This window comes from Pantherophis guttatus, chromosome 3 (assembly GCF_059756535.1).
Source record: "Pantherophis guttatus breed Tessera chromosome 3, ASM5975653v1, whole genome shotgun sequence".
NCBI lineage: Eukaryota > Metazoa > Chordata > Lepidosauria > Squamata > Colubridae > Pantherophis > Pantherophis guttatus.
This window is the reverse complement of record NC_142065.1, coordinates 130,395,317-130,410,549: the sequence shown is the minus strand read 5'-3', so window position 1 is coordinate 130,410,549 and position 15,233 is coordinate 130,395,317. Positions and strand designations below refer to the sequence as shown.

Sequence of the window (15,233 nt, the reverse complement as noted above, 5' to 3'; positions counted from 1 at the left end):
GCTGTCTATAGAGCTCACAATGGAACACAGCAACCAGCTGATTTCTGGCAGTTGTCAATGACTCCTATCACGCTAGGGAAAGAGAGCTTCCCTAACTTGGTATCCTGTGGTTCCCAGCAGCCAGCCAGTTGTTCTGTACAACTGTGTGTTTTTGTGTGCATGGCTCCTGCCTAACTCCTATTCTGCAGGGAGGACTCCACTGCTAAATACAGTATATTGTCCAAGTTGTAAACCTTTCTTTTGTTCAGAATACCATCCTTTGCATGGTATTTTTGCTGCCTCTATGTTGGATTAAAATAATAAGAAACAGAGAACCTGCTGTTTTTATATTTCTAGGAAGGGAAAAGGGAATTTGCTAACAAGAGAATGTAGACATTAACTGGCTGACAGGTGGCCTCCCCTTACAAGGAGAGTGAAAGTTAGAGGCGTTACAAGGAAATGTTCTAGCAATCAAAACTTTAAAACTTGTTCTAACTGGTAATTTTTCAGAGAAAGTTGTGACTTCTGAATTTCAGTTAATTTTTGACTCCTTTATAAAGTATCTTTCTAAATCAGTCCCACCTTTCTGATACTTTTGATAACTAGCATATATTGACTTTCTGAACTAGGCTTTAATATACCTTACAGCTGGTTTCATGAGCAATAAAAGCACTGATCAGATGGTTTGACAGAGTGTAATGAGTTGAGTGAGGATCTATAAAGAAAGAGAAGTAAGAAATATGAAAAAAGTACAAAATGTAATGAGTTGAGTGAGGATCTATAAAGAAAGAGAAGTAAAAAATATGAAAGACGTATCAATTAGGGGAGCACTCACTTTTATAACTACTTATGGAAGTGGTGTTAGAGTGTCAGTTTAGTGTGTTGGTTGAGTCACCAGTCTAGAAACTGGGAGACTGGGCATGAAGCCACCTAGGTGACTTTGAGCCAGTCAGTCGCTGTCAGCCTTAAGAAGCAAGCAAGCAAAGACAAACCACTTCCAAAATCTTGCCAAGAAAACTGCAGGGCCTTGACAAGGCAGTTGCCAGAAGTCATCACTGACCTGAATGGACCAAAACTAAAAACAAAACAAAAAAAATCCTGTTTAGTTCTCACTTGTATATATCTATGGAGATTCTCAGTCATCCAGGTCATGGTTGTCCCAAAGGTGCTTTTTCAAGAGGCAACTGGACTTTCTGTTTTTTCTTTGAAGAAGTTTTGCTTCTCATCCAAGAAGCTTCTTCAGCTGAATGATGAGAAGCAAAACATCTTCAAAGAAAAAACAGAAAGTCCAGTTGCCTCTTGAAAAAGCACCTTTGTGTCTCATTTGTATACATACTATAGAAATTGGTATATAATTGGAAAATCTCAGGAGATAAAGAAAATATGTCACTCCATTGTATTTTCCAATTTTTGGCTTACTTATTCTGAAGCTACAATGATTCTTTGGTGGTAGAGATTCTGGTCTAACTGTTCCATTGCTTTGAAACAGGAAATAACAAGAGCAAACAAAGGATGGGCACTTGACAGTGTAGTTCTGTGCAGTGAGGTCACAAAGTGGATGAACGATGACATCTCAACTCCTCCTTCTGAAGGAGTCTATGTATATGGCCTCTACCTAGAAGGAGCTGGATGGGACAAAAGGAACATGAAACTCATTGAATCTAAACCTAAGGTGCTCTTTGAACCAATGCCTGTGATAAGAATATATGCAGAAAACAACAGTGAGTATTAAATTGAATGTGATTTTGATGATACAGTTGAGAGTATTTCACACTTTAAAATAGCCTATGAATTCTATTGATTTTGTGGCATGAAAAACAATGTTTGGATTTTAAATGAAAATGGTTGTTCTTGTCAGTCCCTGAAGAACAAATGCTTCATTTTTTAATATAGGGTCCTGAAAAGCTTTATTCCTAGTTGCTCTTTTGGGAGCAGAGATATTAAATACTCCTTACTGAATATGTATTACTCAATAGTATGTAAAGTGTATTCACTTTTGTAATCCTAGTAACAGCAACGCTAACCTATATGCTTTATGGATATTAAGAAAGTATAAAGTTGCATTAGAAAATGGTGAATTGTGTTCAAAAGAGGGTGTGAGTTTGATTTGAAACAATCTCTGCTAAGCCATGATCACCATTTGGAAGCACAGGAAGCAAGGTATATTGGTACAGTTCTTGGATTGTGCAAGTGATCCTAAGTTATTCTATGAAAAAAAGCATGTTAACAAAACCTTCACCAGGTCCAGCTTCTAAATTAAGATGGTTCTCCTTCATCCATGTGCCCTTTTAGTCTTCCTTGAATTGTCATTGATTAGGTGTAGAATGCACTTGTACAATAAAGAAAAAGAGAAAAAAGAGGTGCACAGGGATGCAGAACTCAGTTGATTGAATCCCACATTTTTATTTCCTTTCTCAATAGAAACAATACCTATATTTAAACAGATCAATAGAAACTACTTTACCATTTCCTTTTGCCAGCTTTAGGATTGATTCGCAATGGATACATTCTAGGCAGAATGAAAGTGGCTAAATAATATGTAAAAAAGAAGGATGCTGCTCTCTCCCCCCCTTCCCGCCCCACTATATTATGCTCAGAAGTGGCTTGAAGTATGTTAGCCAATAAAGAGGAGACTGTAATAAAATAGGCATTTCTACTTCATTTTATGCTAGATCAGACCTGCTGTGTAAAACCAAATGAAACCTATGAGTGAAGAGAATAAAAAACATACTTATTCATTTGGGAAAAATTCAACACAGTGGCAAAGGATTTCTTTCCACTTAAATTATTGATTTTTTTTCTTTTTTTTTTTTAAAAAATGTCAATCAGCTTAAACCTAGCTTTTTACACTTGTGTGCATTTTTTTGAACAAGGCTACAAGTTGTTACTTGGTATGTAGGTGCTCTTGTTGACAGCTGAATGTATAGAGTTTGGATCTGCTTGAGCAAACAAGTCAAACGACTGAAAGTGCAACTTCAGAAATGAAGGGAAAAAGCTCTGGGATCCCTGAAGGCGGGTGGGGGAGGGGGAACAGCTGTCAGAATCAACGATGAGCTGGAGACACAGACTGTCGCTCTACTTTCTGAAATTTGGTTCGGAATGTTGGCCTGAAAATAGACAGCCTTTTCTTTCAAGAAATAAAATCCCATAAGAAATAAATGCAACTGCAATAAAACCCCAAGCTTTGTAGTTAGTCCTCCCTTTTTCTTTCAGTTATTTGTGATACCAGTAGTTATTTGGTTAAATCTGTTTGTTTACTTTTGGTAAGAGATAACTGTACAGGGAAATGTCTGTGGAGATTCTCAGTCATCCAGGTCATGGTTGTCCCAAAGGTGCTTTTTCAAGAGGCAACTGGACTTTCTGGTTTTTTCTTTGAAGACATTTCACTTCTCATCCAAGAAATTTCTTCAGCTCTTCAGAGCTTCTTCAAGCTTCTTGAATGAGAAGTGAAGCGTCTTCTGGACAACTGCACAGGGAATCCTCCACTGTAAAGGGAGTTAATTTAGTTACCATTCAAAGTTACAGTGACACACAAAAAAGTGACTTAAGGCAGTTTTTCAGACTTGGTCATGTGACCAAAATTTGGATGCTTGGAAACTGATTCATACCTATGTTGGTTGCAATGTCCCCAGGTCCTGCCATCACCTTTTCAAACCTTCTTACAAGCAAAGTCAGTGAGGAAGCCAGATTCATTCACTAATTTAATGACTGCGGTGATTCACTTAACGATGACAAGAAAGGTTGTAAAATGGGGCAAAGTTCACTTAACAAATGTTTCACTTAGCATCAAAAAATTTGGGGTCAGTTGTAGTTGTCCATTGAGGACTGCCTATACGCAGTGTCCTATCAAGCTGATTTGCAGGTATATGAAGGGGTTTATATGTTGTAGGCATGTATAAATGCCCATCTCAGTTGAGAATGTCATGCATGGCCCAAAATATGAAGGGGTCTTATTCTACTTGGATTCTAAGGATAGCATTTAAAATCGCCATCCTATGGATGACCAGTGCCAGGAAAGAAATAAGATGAGTACAGGTGTTGCTTTCCACAAGACTTTTCATGTCAGAGACTTTTAGAAAACCTGCTGTGGTCTTGCTCCTACTTAAGAAAATTATGAGAAATGTGTTATACTGATGATCTCCATGGCATGAGTATATGGTCTTCTTCTGGAGCCTGTGGTAACATCTACATAAAACTGCAGGAATTGTTGTCCAAGAATATTGGTTGATGTATTACTAATATCCAGATAAGGACCTCATCTAGAAATGAGGTAATTGGACTGGCATTTGGAGAATAATTGTAGAGAGTAAGAAAAATGACTATTACAAGATAGGCCAGATCTGTTACCAAAGTGATGAAGAGAAAACATAGCTTAAGTCCAAAACAAGAAAGTATGTGGAAGTGGCCCAAACAAATACCCTGCTAATTCATCTGGGTTTGGGGATGGTGTGTGTGTGTGTCTGTCTGTGTGTGTGTACCACACAACTAGACTTGCAAAATTCTGTTATTATAGCCACTTTAATAAAAATAATCTTAGCATTCCTGTGAAGTTGCTTCTTGGTTTGTTCTACCAAGTGGGATTAACAGTAATGGGAAAGATGAGAGAGAAAAAAATCTGAAACTAAGTCAAGTAAAAGTTTTAATTGATTTGTTTAGTAAATTTGTTTGCCACCCACCTTGACTCCAATTTTCTTAGTTTTTCTGCATGTTCAATGATATTCTAGTCCAGGGGTCAGCAACCATAAATACTCAAAGAGCCATTTGGACCCGTTTCCCACAGAAAAGAAAACACCGGGAGCCACAAAACCCTTCCTGTGCTGACTATTTCCTGAGCGACCACAAAACTAGCATATGCAGTTGAACTAAACATTCTGTTTTCTTCTAAAACTGATCTTTTCTTGGATTTATCCATGGTTGGCCTAACGGGGGTTGAAAAGCTCAATAAATTGCATGCCGGCAGGTGCCACACATTGGCGGTTGTGATGCATATTTTGCGTGACAGGGAGCTGTAGTAGAGGGATGAAAGAGCCACATGTGGCTCCAGAGCTGCGGGTTGCTGACTGTCAGGGCATTTATTAATCCCATGTTTGGCTCTGGGACTAATTACCCTGGTTTAATTAGAGGAGATGAATCGTGGCTCCTCCTTGTTTGCAATATTCTGAAAAAGAAACGCGAAGAAAAGTTTCTAATAAAACTCATTTATTTGTTATAAAGAAAATAAAACACCTCACTAACTAAGAAAGATAAATTGTTACATTTTGGCAAGCGAGATCTCCTGCCGGTCCAGCCGGACCTCTGGCAAGAGAACAAAGGAAAAAGAAAAAATGTGTGAAGGAATGTGGGTGGATACGGAAACACGTAGCTTACTGATAAGAAGTTGGCAAGCTACGGAGAGTCTGACAGTCTAGAAATGATGAGTTCAGCTGGCAAATAAAATAACGCAGTGACACTGACCCCTGTTCTAGTCTAACAGAACTGAACCCTCTCTAAATTGCGGGGTGGATAATGCATGGCTCTCCAGATACTGATTATAAGACTTGGTAATCAGTAACATTGATAGGGGGAGTGGGGTCCATTCCTGTTTCAGGGAACCAGGTTTGTTCCAAATAACATTGGATGGGTTTGTATTCCATCATTGCCACTACAGGCCCAAGTGAGCTTACTGATTCCAACATCTGTTATCAACTTAGAGCTCATTCACCCAGCTGGATAGACACAGTATGTCAATTATCCCAGAGGTGCTTTTCCAAAAGGCAACTTCTGAACTGCAGATGTTTCTTGGATGAGAAGTGAAATGTTTTCAAGGAAAATACCAAGAAAGTCCAGTTGCCTTTTGGAAAAGCACATTTGGGACAACTGTGACCTGAACAATTGAGAATCTCCATAGAGACAACATGTCAATTACTTAACAATGAACAAGGTGGCTTCTACCTCAGAGATCAGTTCATTGAGTTCTGGCAGAAAGTAATGTTTTCCCAGCTATTGTAACAGAAGGCCACGCGCCTTGACAATCCAATATGTTGAGGAGAAATCACTGGAGGTCAGTTAACTGGTTTGGAAGAGTAAAACCAATTCCTGTCCTGAAAGTAATCCATATTACTTTCTTTGAGGGCAGCAACATTATTGGCCTCTCAGAGATATGATAAAAAATAGGTTGGGAAATAGCATTCTCCCCCCACCCCCCGTTGGAACTCTTTTCTCCCATCACTGAAAAAATATTACCACTGCAGTTTGGATGGGCCATTGGTCTGATACACTGATAATTAACTTTCCTGGACAAAGATACCCTGACAATAATTATCCACATTCTGGTTCTCTCCCAACTGAATTACTGTATTGCAGTATAAATGTTTCTTTTTAAAAATGGCCTAGAAATTTTAATTATCCTGAAAGGCTGACTAGAGTTGAGCTACTTGAAGAACATATTATGCCTGAGCGTTACATGCTGGACCCAATTCAACATGCTGCTTTTAATTTTTAAACTCCCATCTGCTTTGATGTACAATTTCCTGGAGGAGCATCTGCTTTTCTGTCTGTCTCCCCGGAGTGTTAAGGTTATTGTCTGATGCTTTCTTCCCTGTGAAGTGAAACTGTTGAAGTGGTGGAGGGAGTGACATGGAGGTTTAAACGGTTTTTATTCACTCAAACATAGAAATCTTTTGATTAAAATCTAGTTAGGCAATACTTTTAAAAAATACTTTTATGTATATTTTATTGCTTATTCACTAAGGACATCTGCACATTGGAAAGCATTTCTGCCATTGCTATGCCCTTTCACTTGCTTGTAACATGCAAAGATGCTGTATGTCATAAATTTGGCGTAGTAAAAATACCTATTAAGATTCCTTATATACAATGTTCCATTTCAGGTCTTTCAGAAAGGTCTCTCCCCCCTCCCCCCCATTCTGTATTGTTAATTTATCAAAAACTTCCCTTAGTTCCTTCTTTCTTCCTAAATGTCTTTTTATAAGTGGTTTTCACAACTTATCCTTGGCTGAGCTAAGATTTGATAACTTAGCAATAGCACTTAAGACTTATATACCACTCCAAGTGATTTACAGCCCCTCTCTAAGCAGCTTACAGAATCAGCATATTGCCCCCAACAATCTGAATCCTCATTTTACCGACCTCGGAAGGATGGAAGGCTGAGTAAACTTTGAGCTGGTGAGAATCGGAACTACTTGCTGAACTGCTGGCAGTCGGCAGTCAGCAGAGTTAATCTGCATTACTACAACCACTGCACCACCATGGATCCTTATTACGTTTAAACTCTTATTAACATTTCAAATTAATTTATATTGATTGAAATTTTATTTGAGTTGCTTCATCACCTTATAAAAATGAACTTTTCTTGTTTGCCTTTTCTTAGCCTCAAAAGATCCACGCCTGTACTCATGTCCAATCTACAAAAAACCACTTCGGACAGATCTGAATTACATTGCTGCAGTGGACCTACGGACTACCCAACCACCTGAACATTGGATATTACGTGGTGTTGCCTTATTATGTGATGTCAAGTAATGCTTAGAGAATACCTGCATGCTGGTCTAATTTCCTAGTTTTTTTAGAATAGCCTTTTGTTACAGTATATCCTTTATATGGGCATAATAAGAATCTAGTTCACAGGTTAGTTTGTTTTATATATATATAAATACTATTTTGCACTACCTTGACTTTCTCTCAATTGAGATGAAGAAGCTGAATGTTCAGTTACTAAAAAAATTCACTAACTATTGTATATTCTGATCAATAGTTCTTTTTTTAAAAAAAACACCGCATTTTTACATAATTTTATTATGATTTTAACAATCATGTTAATTGAATTATAATTGGCATCTTATTTATATGACTTCCAAGTATACCAATATTTGATAATTTCTAAAGGTTTCCCTTCCCTCCAAATAATTGAATGGCACTTTCCACAAAATTTGTATTTTTACATATAGAAATTTAAAGGATTGCCAGGGGTGGCTGGAGTATTCTATGAATTAACACAGGGGTTGCTTGCCTCCCTAGAACATTTTCAGTTCACAGGATGCAAGCCAGGGCTTACTATAATTTGATAAACAAAGCATTTGTATCATGCATTAAAAATACATTCTTACAATCTTACAAACTTCTTTGCTTAAAAATAAAGCACATTTAAATTTTTTAAAAATAGATGGAATAATTGTTCTAATAATTTGTAATGCTGCAGAGTATACTGGCAAATCTGATTTATGGATGAAACACATGAAAGATTTTTTGTTTTATAGTCACTGTACCATGTACTGCAAATACAAAAAAAAACAACAACCAAAAAAACATATCTGGTTTCCATTGATTTTCGTGCAGGAAAAAATATATTGATCTATATAAGGCTTGAAGAGATGGTGATCTATTAACCTAAATTTCCAGTTAGCCATGCATGCTAGGAAACCTAGTTTTTGATAAAGTTCTTTGTAAGAGACAGGAACAGTTATCTGGCAATTAACAAGCAAACTAGGTATTGTGCATTAGGTTTGGTGGTGACATGTTGTGCAGGTCTGCCGTGAATGAGGCATTTGTTGGCTTCAATATTTTTATACTTTGAGTATCAATTGTAACCTTATTAAAATCATCCAGCTTTAAATGTAAAGATAAGAATACAAAAATGAAAACAGAACTATACAAATTAAACTCATAATTTCTATATTTTTATTTTGCTTTCTTTATAGTTTTGAGCCATCAAGAGGAAATTAATCTTTTAAAGCTATTTATAGAAACTATTCCTTTTCTTATGCATTATATAAATGCAAACCTTGCATTCAAACAGGAAGAGTGCATTTTTGGCTGTAGAGTAACATGTTTTAGGAATGCAGTCAGCTATTATGATTGTGAGAATGAATCCATTTTCCTCCATTTGCTTTATTGGCATCTTTGTTTCCTTTCTGCATCTTTTCCTCCTTAGTTTTATCACCTTGACTCTTCATTTGTCTAAAATAAACCATATTTTTGTTTAATTTAGTTTGCCATGTTTTCCATGATTTGTGATTAGTTTTATTCCATGGAAATCCCTCCCTCCAAAGAAATTTCAAGAATTTAAGGATGACCAGATGTTATCAACAGTAATTTAATTCCCTGAGGAATAAGGGATAAAATGGAATATGTGTTTTAATTTAAGCCTGGAACAATACTGTTCAGTACTGCTTCAAGTATTTCAGCAAAACATTTTGTGTTGTCTGAGATCTCATGAGAGAAAATTAAAAATGGCTTAAGTGTTCTATGTCCTGTTGGAACAAACTTAGAATATTGGAAGTTCAAACTGCGAGAAAGGCAATACTTGCTGACCAACCATCTGTAATAAAAAGGAAATCAGTTAGCCAAAAATTTAGAATCTATTAGAACGGACCTTTCTCACTTCTGAACCAAAACCAAAGATATTTTTTCATTTGTTAATAGGGTTTTGAGAGAGATTATCCAACACATTTCAGGACAAAGAGAAATAACTTCTTTTCTATCTTAAGAATCCAGGGAGGGAGGCTTTCCTGATAAGAGATTCTCCATTCATATTGGCGGGAGTCAAAATGGCCTCCTTATCTGTGCACAGAATCTGCAGAATTCTATTTCCAAAGCCTTGTAAAGGTTTGAGTCCATTTCCACAAGAATTGCCAATGAAGCGATGCACCCAAATTTATTCAATCTAGTCACAAGCTATAAAACTAATTAACTGCAGGATCTGGACTAGTTAGAACACTCAAAGTGATAACATTCAAAATGGCCAAGTTCTGTTTTGGGCTTCCAAGCTCAAACAGCCAGTTTTAGCCTGAATTGTTTCAAGCTTGGAATATTTTGCACATCACTTTCAAGTAAGTAAAATCTTGATCACCACTTAACCTCCAGAATTAAAGAGCAGCCATTAAAAAGCACATGAAGTGAGATACCATAGCCGTTTGAACTTCCACATTTATTAAAAGCACTTCTTTCAACAGACATTTGAATCAAATATTTTGCAATTAGGTAATAATTCAGTAGTTGATACTAAATAATTTAGTAATGCTCATAAAATATTTGACAATGACTGCAATCTAATGCATTAATATTCAGTTTGTTTAAATAAGAGTTCCTTCCTGTGGAGGTTGAATGTTCATTCTTTCTGAAAACACATTTGCCCACAATTCAAAATCTCCACTTTATCTCAACTCAGATTAACGTAACATGGCCTTTATGTTAAAGGCCATTTTGAGAAGAAACAGTTTTTCTTTGTGCATGCTCTCCCATACTTTTCCACCTTCATTTTTATTGGGGTTTAGATTCTGTCACTTTAATAGAACTTTAACACCACACAGTAGGGAACAGGTTAAAATGTAACAATACAATCAACCTATTTCTTGCAGTAGAATATTTGGATTATCAAATGGCTCAGATTAAGGTTCAGGTGAGTGAATAACGTTTTAAGTATATTTGGGCAGTTGTGGTCCTAAAATGTATGAATCTTAAGATACTGAAAGTATTGTCTGTGAGGTACATTGTCCATCACTACAACATTTGTAGTAAAATAAATAGCATTTACACAGTAGAAATTGCCAAACTACTATCATTGGCTGTTATTCACATACAGAACAGTAATTACAGGATGTATTTCAACTAAGTCTGTACAAAGCTTCCAGTCAGTTCATAGACAGTCTGGTTGACTTTCTGAATACAATTGGAAATGAAAAGTCTTCAAAATTGATTCATCAATTTGATTTAGGCATCCAAAGTAAATCAGGTTACTTAAATAATTGAGTGAAACTGATTTTCTGAATCTAATCATTTATCCACTCAAAACAAAACAAAACAAAACAATCCCACAGAAAAGCATAAAAGACTGTCAGTTCTTTATTAGCTTCTCCAACATGGTTGCCTCAAAACAAATAATACTATGCAAAAAAGCAAAAATGAGGACAATGTTTTTATTAGCAAAAGATCTATATAAGAGATCAGGTAATAATGTAACACTTCCGCTAACAAATAATTTATTCATATGTCCATAAACAGGGAGATGAGTTTAATGAGTATCCATCACTTCTTCCAAAGCCGGCAAAGGAAGGGGCAGAGGAGGGAAAGGGACGAGAGGCTGCTTGATATTTCTTCCAGTTTTTAACTCTTTATTCATGAGATTCATGACTAGTCACAGAATCATGGTAAGCAGCGAGTAATGTGAGAAAACAGAACCCAGATGGTGTTTTCCTTTTGCTGATAAAGAGAAAGAATGCTGATATCCATCTGTGTGCGTGTGCTGTCTGCAAACAAAACTCTTGAGGGTGAAGTCACTAATTCCTTCCATAACAGCTTTTTCTTTCCTGCCTGGAATTGCTTTTCTCACATTTATGATGATGTTAGTGCCACATTGTTGCATTTCAATATTAATCCTTTCTTTCAGATCTGATCTGGGAAAAAAAAAACCCTGGCAGTTTTGGAAAAAAAGTAATAAGTAATATCTCAGTCAGATATAGACAGGCACAATGCTAAGACTTCATTTTGTCCTGTTGAAGATAAGGGGATCTGTTGAAAGCCGGGTATATCTTCATTGCTTGTTCTGATGCCACAATCCTGCTTCATATGTCTTTTTTGGGGGAGGGGGGAATGTGGGAATATACATTGGAGTAACCCTAGAGCAGGGGTGTCAAACTATTTCATTGGGGGCCATATCAGGGTTGTGTTTGACCTTGGGGATGGGTGGGGTGTGACCATGATGGGCATGGCCAGCTTGACATCACTTGTGTTGGGAGCTCATGTGTTGGCCTGAGGACTCTGCCAGGAAAAATGGGCTCCCGAACTCAGTTTTCAGCTGTGACAGCCTCCTGTAGCCCTCTGCCAGCGAAAACAGAGCTGGGGGAATGCGTGCAGCCCTCCTGGGCCCCATTATTGGCTGTGATGGCCTCCTGTAGCCCTCTGCCAGTGCCTCCCCCAAAGTCCATTTTCCCTGGCAGAGACATCACGGGCTGGTCCTTCACTGTTTCCAGGGCAGCCCTGTGGGCCAGATCTAAGCATCCCGCAGGCCAGATCTGGCCCTGGGCCTTGAGTTCGACACCCCTGCCCTAGAGTAAGGGTGTCAAACTGGATTTCTTCAAGAACTGGATCAGTATTGTAGTTCTTCTCCATGGGCTGGGGGTGGAGGGCTGGGAGATGGGACAGATGCCTCCTGCACCACCCTGCTGGCCAAAACATGCCGCAAAGAGGGGGCTGAGGGGTTTTTTAAAATTGTCTTTGTGTAAATTTTTAAGGGGTTTGGGGAGGGGGGTGGGGAGGGGGGTGGGGAGGGAGGCCAGTCTGGCTGTTAATGGTGCCATAGGGGGTACGGACTCTGGGGGAAAGGGGACTGTTAGAATGCCCTCTATTGAGGGCTTTTCCATCAATACGCTGAGTGGGAGGGGCAGGTATGGCGGGAGCAGGGGGCCGCATCATGTGGTGGGGGCACGCGCTCGCTATCTCCGAGCGATTGCGTGCCCCGGTCCCCTTAGCTCTTCCCGTTCCTCAGGCTGCTTAGAGTCTCAGGGCCCGAGTTTCCGGCTGATGTTGTGTAATGCCAGGTCCGTAGTAAATAAAGCCCCCCTCATTTGTGATCTTATTCAGGAGGGGGGAGCGGACCTGGCAGGTATTACGGAGACCTGGTTGGGCCATGAGGGGGGGGGGGTTCCCCTCGTGGAGATGTGCCCATCAGGCTTCCGTGCATTTCATCAGCCGAGAGCTCAGGGCAGGGGCGGGGGTGTGGCGGTCATTATAAGAGAGGGTCTTGATCCGAGGGAGACCACTGTGCCTCAGATAGCCGGATGTGAGTCCCTTTTCGTGAAGTGGGGTCGTGGGGTGCAGATGGGTCTGTTGATCACGTACCTGGCTCCCTGCCACGTGGCGACGACCCTGCCCGAACTCCTCAATGTTATAGCCGAGGTGGCGGCTGATACCCCCAGACTTCTGGTCATGGGGGATTTCAACTTGCCATCCATTGGTGAAACTTCTGAGGTAGCTCGGGAGTTCATGGCTTCCATGACGGCCATGGACCTGACCCAAGTAATTCACGGCCCTACTCACATGGGGGGACACACTCTGGACTTAGTTTTTGTCTCTGGTCAGTGGTTGAGTGGCCTTGATATAGGGGATATAGATACTGAACCCTTGTCATGGTCTGACCACTCGCTCCTTCGACTTGACTTTCTGACCGCCGCACCCCATCGCAGGGAGGCGGAGCCGACCAGGTGGTTCCGCCCCAGGCGCCTGATGGATCCTGATAGGTTCCAGATGGAGCTTGGGCCATTTCCTGAAACTCTAGCTCACGACTCGGCTGATGACCTGGTGGCCGCCTGGGATAGTGCAGCTGCCGGGGCTTTGGACCGGGTCGTGCCTTTGCGGCCTCTGACCCGGCACCGAACTCACTTAGCTCCTTGGTTCTCCGAGGAGCTGAGAGAGATGAAGTGCCGGAAAAGACGCCTAGAGAGCGGTTGGAGGGCCAGTCGTTCCGAATCCGACTTGACACTGGTAAGGTCTCATATTAAGACCTACCTAGTGGCGATAAAAGCGGCGAAATCTAGCTATTTTGCCGCTCTTATCGCGTCATCAGATAACCGCCCAGCCGCCCTGTTCAGGGTGACCCGCTCCCTTCTCCATCTGGGAGTGCGGGAGGACCCCTTGCAGGGCCGAGCTGAGGATTTTGTACAGTATCTGGATGATAAAATAACTCAGATTCGGGAAAACTTGGCCACTGACTGGGTTAGTTCAGACGAGATGACTGAGGCAGGCCTTGAGAATGTTATCTGGGAGGAGTTCGATCCTGTGGCTCCCGAGGATGTGGACAGGATCTTGGGACGGCTGAACGCCACCACATGTTTATTGGACCCGTGTCCCTCCTGGTTGGTGCTGGCTTCCCGGGAGGTTACACGAGGCTGGCTCCAGGGAATTATCAACGCTTCTTTGAGTGAGGGTGTCCTGCCGGCCGCCTTGAAAGAGGCGGTGGTGAGGCCTCTCCTCAAGAAGCCATCCCTGGATCCGGCTGTTCTGGCTAACTATCGTCCAGTCTCCAACCTTCGCTTTATTGCGAAGGTTGTTGAGAGTGTGGTGGCGCGACAGCTTCCACAGTACCTGGATGAAGCTGTCTATTTGGATCCGCTCCAGTCCGGTTTCAGACCTGGGTACAGCACGGAAACGGCATTGGTCGCGTTGGTGGATGATCTCTGGAGGGCTCGGGATAGGGGTTACTCCTCTATCCTGGTCCTGTTAGACCTCTCAGCGGCTTTTGATACCATTGACCATGGTATCATGTTGCGCCGGCTGGAGGGACTGGGAGTGGGGGGAACCGTTTTGCGGTGGTTCTCCTCCTATCTCTCCGACCGGTCGCAATCCGTGTTGACAGGGGGGCAGCGGTCGACCCCGAGGCGCCTTGTTTGTGGGGTGCCACAAGGGTCGGTCCTCTCGCCCCTCCTGTTCAACATTTATGTGAAGCCGCTGGGTGAGATCATCCGTGGTTTTGGGGTGGAGTTCCATCAGTACGCTGATGATACTCAGCTGTACATCTCCACCCCAGACCATCCCAACGATGCCTTGGAAGTGATGTCCCAGTGCCTGGAGGCCGTGCGGGTCTGGATGGGGAGAAACAGGCTCCGACTCAACCCTTCCAAGACCGAGTGGCTGTGGCTGCCGGCGTCCCGGTATAGCCAGCTGACGCCATCGCTGGTTATTGGGGGTGACTCATTGGCCCCCACGGAAGGGGCCCGCAACTTGGGCGTCCTCCTGGATGCACGGCTGTCCTTAGAAGGGCATCTGACGGCCGTGGCCAGGGGGGCTTTTTATCAGGTTCGCCTGATACGCCAGTTGCGCCCCTTTCTGGATCGGGACTCCCTACGCACAGTCACTCAAGCACTCGTCACTTCTCGTCTGGACTATTGTAACGCTCTCTACATGGGGCTCCCCTTGGGGTGCACCCGGAGGCTCCAACTGGTGCAGAATGCGGCCGCGCGGGGGATTATGGGAGCGACTGGGCGCTCCCATGTGACCCCTCTCCTGCGCGAGCTGCATTGGCTTCCGGTGGACTTCCGGGTGCGCTTCAAGGTGTTGGTGACCACCTTTAAAGCGCTCCATGGCTTAGGGCCGGGGTACTTACGGGACCGCCTTCTGCCACCAATTGCCTCCCACCGGCCAGTTCGCTCCCACAGAGAGGGCCTCCTCAGGGTGCCGTCGGCTAGACAATGCCGGCTGGCGACCCCCAGGAGGAGAGCCTTCTCTGTGGTGGCACCTACCCTTTGGAACAATCTACCCCCAGA

At 41.8% G+C, this 15,233-nt stretch overlaps 1 protein-coding gene across 2 annotated transcripts in view; it reads left to right on the top strand.

Annotated features, from left to right (window-relative positions):
* DNAH5 (dynein axonemal heavy chain 5) overlaps window positions 1–8,957 on the top strand; it is a 162,127-nt gene extending 153,170 nt beyond the window's left edge. For both annotated transcript variants that reach the window (XM_087890233.1, XM_034411888.3), the window contains 2 exons: window positions 1,469–1,700; window positions 7,349–8,957. In XM_087890233.1, the coding sequence (XP_087746359.1) occupies window positions 1,469–1,700; window positions 7,349–7,500 (384 nt within the window). In that variant the 3' untranslated portion in view covers window positions 7,501–8,957. The remainder of the gene's footprint in view (window positions 1–1,468; window positions 1,701–7,348) is intronic.
* The last annotated feature ends 6,276 nt before the right edge of the window (window positions 8,958–15,233 follow it).